Raw genomic sequence first — 2,256 nt, 5'->3', positions numbered from 1 at the left:
CGTTTAGGTTGGATTGGGCCGTACGACCTCGACATGATTTGCGCATGATTATATTGCTTGCCTGGAGATTTATTGATATTGATATTTGCTCTCCCCGACTTGAGATAATTGTTAATGAATGAGTTATGAATTCAGAGACTTTTAAATAAAAAGGAACTTTTACCTATTTCGTGGCTTATTTGAATTTACTGTTGTTCTTAATAAATCTGTGATTCATCGCATTAATAATATTACTATTGGACCACTAGCAAGTGTTGAAGTCGGCCTCTCGTGTTTACTTCTTCGAGATTAGATGAGATACTCATTGGGTACACGTTGTTTTCGTACTTATACTACACTTGCTGTGCATTTTTGTTGCACATGTTCATATGTGGCTAGTGGCTTAGTGGCATAGCGGCATGGTTGATATGGAGACTTAGGTGAGCTGTATTTATCGAGATGACCCGCAACCAGCAGAGTCCCCTTCAGAGTATTGTACTGTATTTTTTTCATTTCTGTCCACTTTATATTCGGGAAAATTATCGTATTTTATTTCATTCCCTAGTAAATGCTCATGCACTTGTGACACCGGGTTTTGGGATGATTATGGGGTATTTTATATTAACTACTTAATATTCATATTTGATTTGAAATGATTATATTTTACTGGTAAAATTAAAGAAAAATTATAGTATTCAAAATTATTAAAACGAGAATTTAATTAAGTATTTTGGTTGGCTTGCATGACAGTGGTGTCCGGCGCCATCACGACCCTTAGTGGAATTTGGGTCGTGACACTTACGCACATAGAACTCTGTCTCCTCTCTCCCGTCTCCTCTTGTACTTGTATATAAACTTCTCTATTGTAATCAATATACACAAGCCTTTTACAATTCTTATCAACTCTTATATGGTATCAGAGCCTAAAATAAACTCACACGAGTTGTCCTTCTTTTTTTTCCAGAATGGGTGACAAGCATTATCTTCGTATCAACCTCTTCCTCGCCCATCGTTCCAGTCAACCAGAGCCCCATTTTTCAACCCTTTCACCTCATCTCTTTCAATCCTTCTAGCCAACTCTCCTTGAAACTATTAAGGAGTTCGAATAACTCCACTTGAAAATCTCAAGTCACCACACTTCTTTTTGGCTATGATCTTCTTAGCTTTGTTGATGGTTCATCCACTCCTCCACCCACTCATATATTCCAAATGAATCTAACAAAGAAGTTTCCAACAATGCCTTTCGCCTCTGGCTAAGACAAGACGATTTGGTTCGTAATGCCATCATGGCATCAATTGATCCTACAATAGAATCTCTGTTAGCTCACGCATCCACTGCCAACCATGCTTGGAATATACTTCAAACCACCTATGCCAATAAATCTCATTCACGCAAATTTAGCCTTCGTGATACTCTAAAAAAGGACTCATGTTCAGTTGGTGAATGCATGAAAGAAATCAAATCAATCGTTGATGATCTCCCCTCTAGTGGTTCTCTGTTGTTGGATGAAGAAATTGTCATCAAAGTTCTAAGTGGTCTAGGTTCTGATTACAAAGAACTCTATGCTGCTATTAGGGCTAGAAATAACCCTATTTTCTTTGAAGAACTTTACAACGAACTGCTGACACATGAACTGTTCATAAAACATTCATAACCAAAGAGTGCCACACCAATAATCACTGCCCAATTTCACCACAAGTCCCATAACTCTAATTTCAAGAACTAAAACCCTACTACTTTCAATGGCAGGAACACATCACAAGCCTACCCCAACCACCACCTTAATAACAGCTCTCAATATCCTACATCTTTCAATCCCTCTTACACTAATCGCAATAACCAGCAACGTATCCAATGTCAGGTATGTGATAAATATGGTTATATAGCCAAAGTCTATCGCTCAAGGTCAACTTTAACAATTGTATGGCTTATGCTTCTGACTCTTCCAACAACCAGATAGTTGATTCTGGAGCTTCCCATCACATTACCAATAGTTCTCAATCTCTACAGGCCTGTGCTGAATTCCTAGGCACAGATGAAATCATTGTTGGAGATGGTAAAACTATTCCTATCACAGACATATGCCACACTATGCTCTCCTCACCTCTCAATTCCTTTAAACTGCGCAATATTTTGTGCTCTCCTTACATTAAGAAAATATTAATTTTTGTTGCAAAATTTTGTCGTCAAAATCTAACCTCAATTGAATTTTTTCCTTATTCTTTTCTTATGAAGGATTTGAACATGAGAGCATGTCTTCTGCAAGGTCAGGGTAG

At 37.8% G+C, this 2,256-nt stretch overlaps 1 protein-coding gene across 1 annotated transcript; it reads left to right on the top strand.

Moving 5' to 3' along the window:
• The first annotated feature begins 1,265 nt into the window (after positions 1 to 1,265).
• Positions 1,266 to 2,256, top strand: LOC138887535 (uncharacterized). The gene is made up of 4 exons (XM_070169295.1): positions 1,266 to 1,615; positions 1,730 to 1,841; positions 1,937 to 2,036; positions 2,216 to 2,256. The coding sequence occupies exons 1-4, from the start codon at positions 1,266 to 1,268 to the stop codon at positions 2,254 to 2,256; spliced, it is 603 nt and encodes a 200-aa protein (XP_070025396.1).

Source organism: Nicotiana sylvestris, chromosome 3, assembly GCF_000393655.2.
Source record: "Nicotiana sylvestris chromosome 3, ASM39365v2, whole genome shotgun sequence".
NCBI classification, from domain to species: Eukaryota; Viridiplantae; Streptophyta; class Magnoliopsida; order Solanales; family Solanaceae; genus Nicotiana; species Nicotiana sylvestris.
The sequence above is the reverse complement of the archived record's forward strand: the minus strand, read 5'-3'. Positions and strand labels throughout refer to the sequence as shown.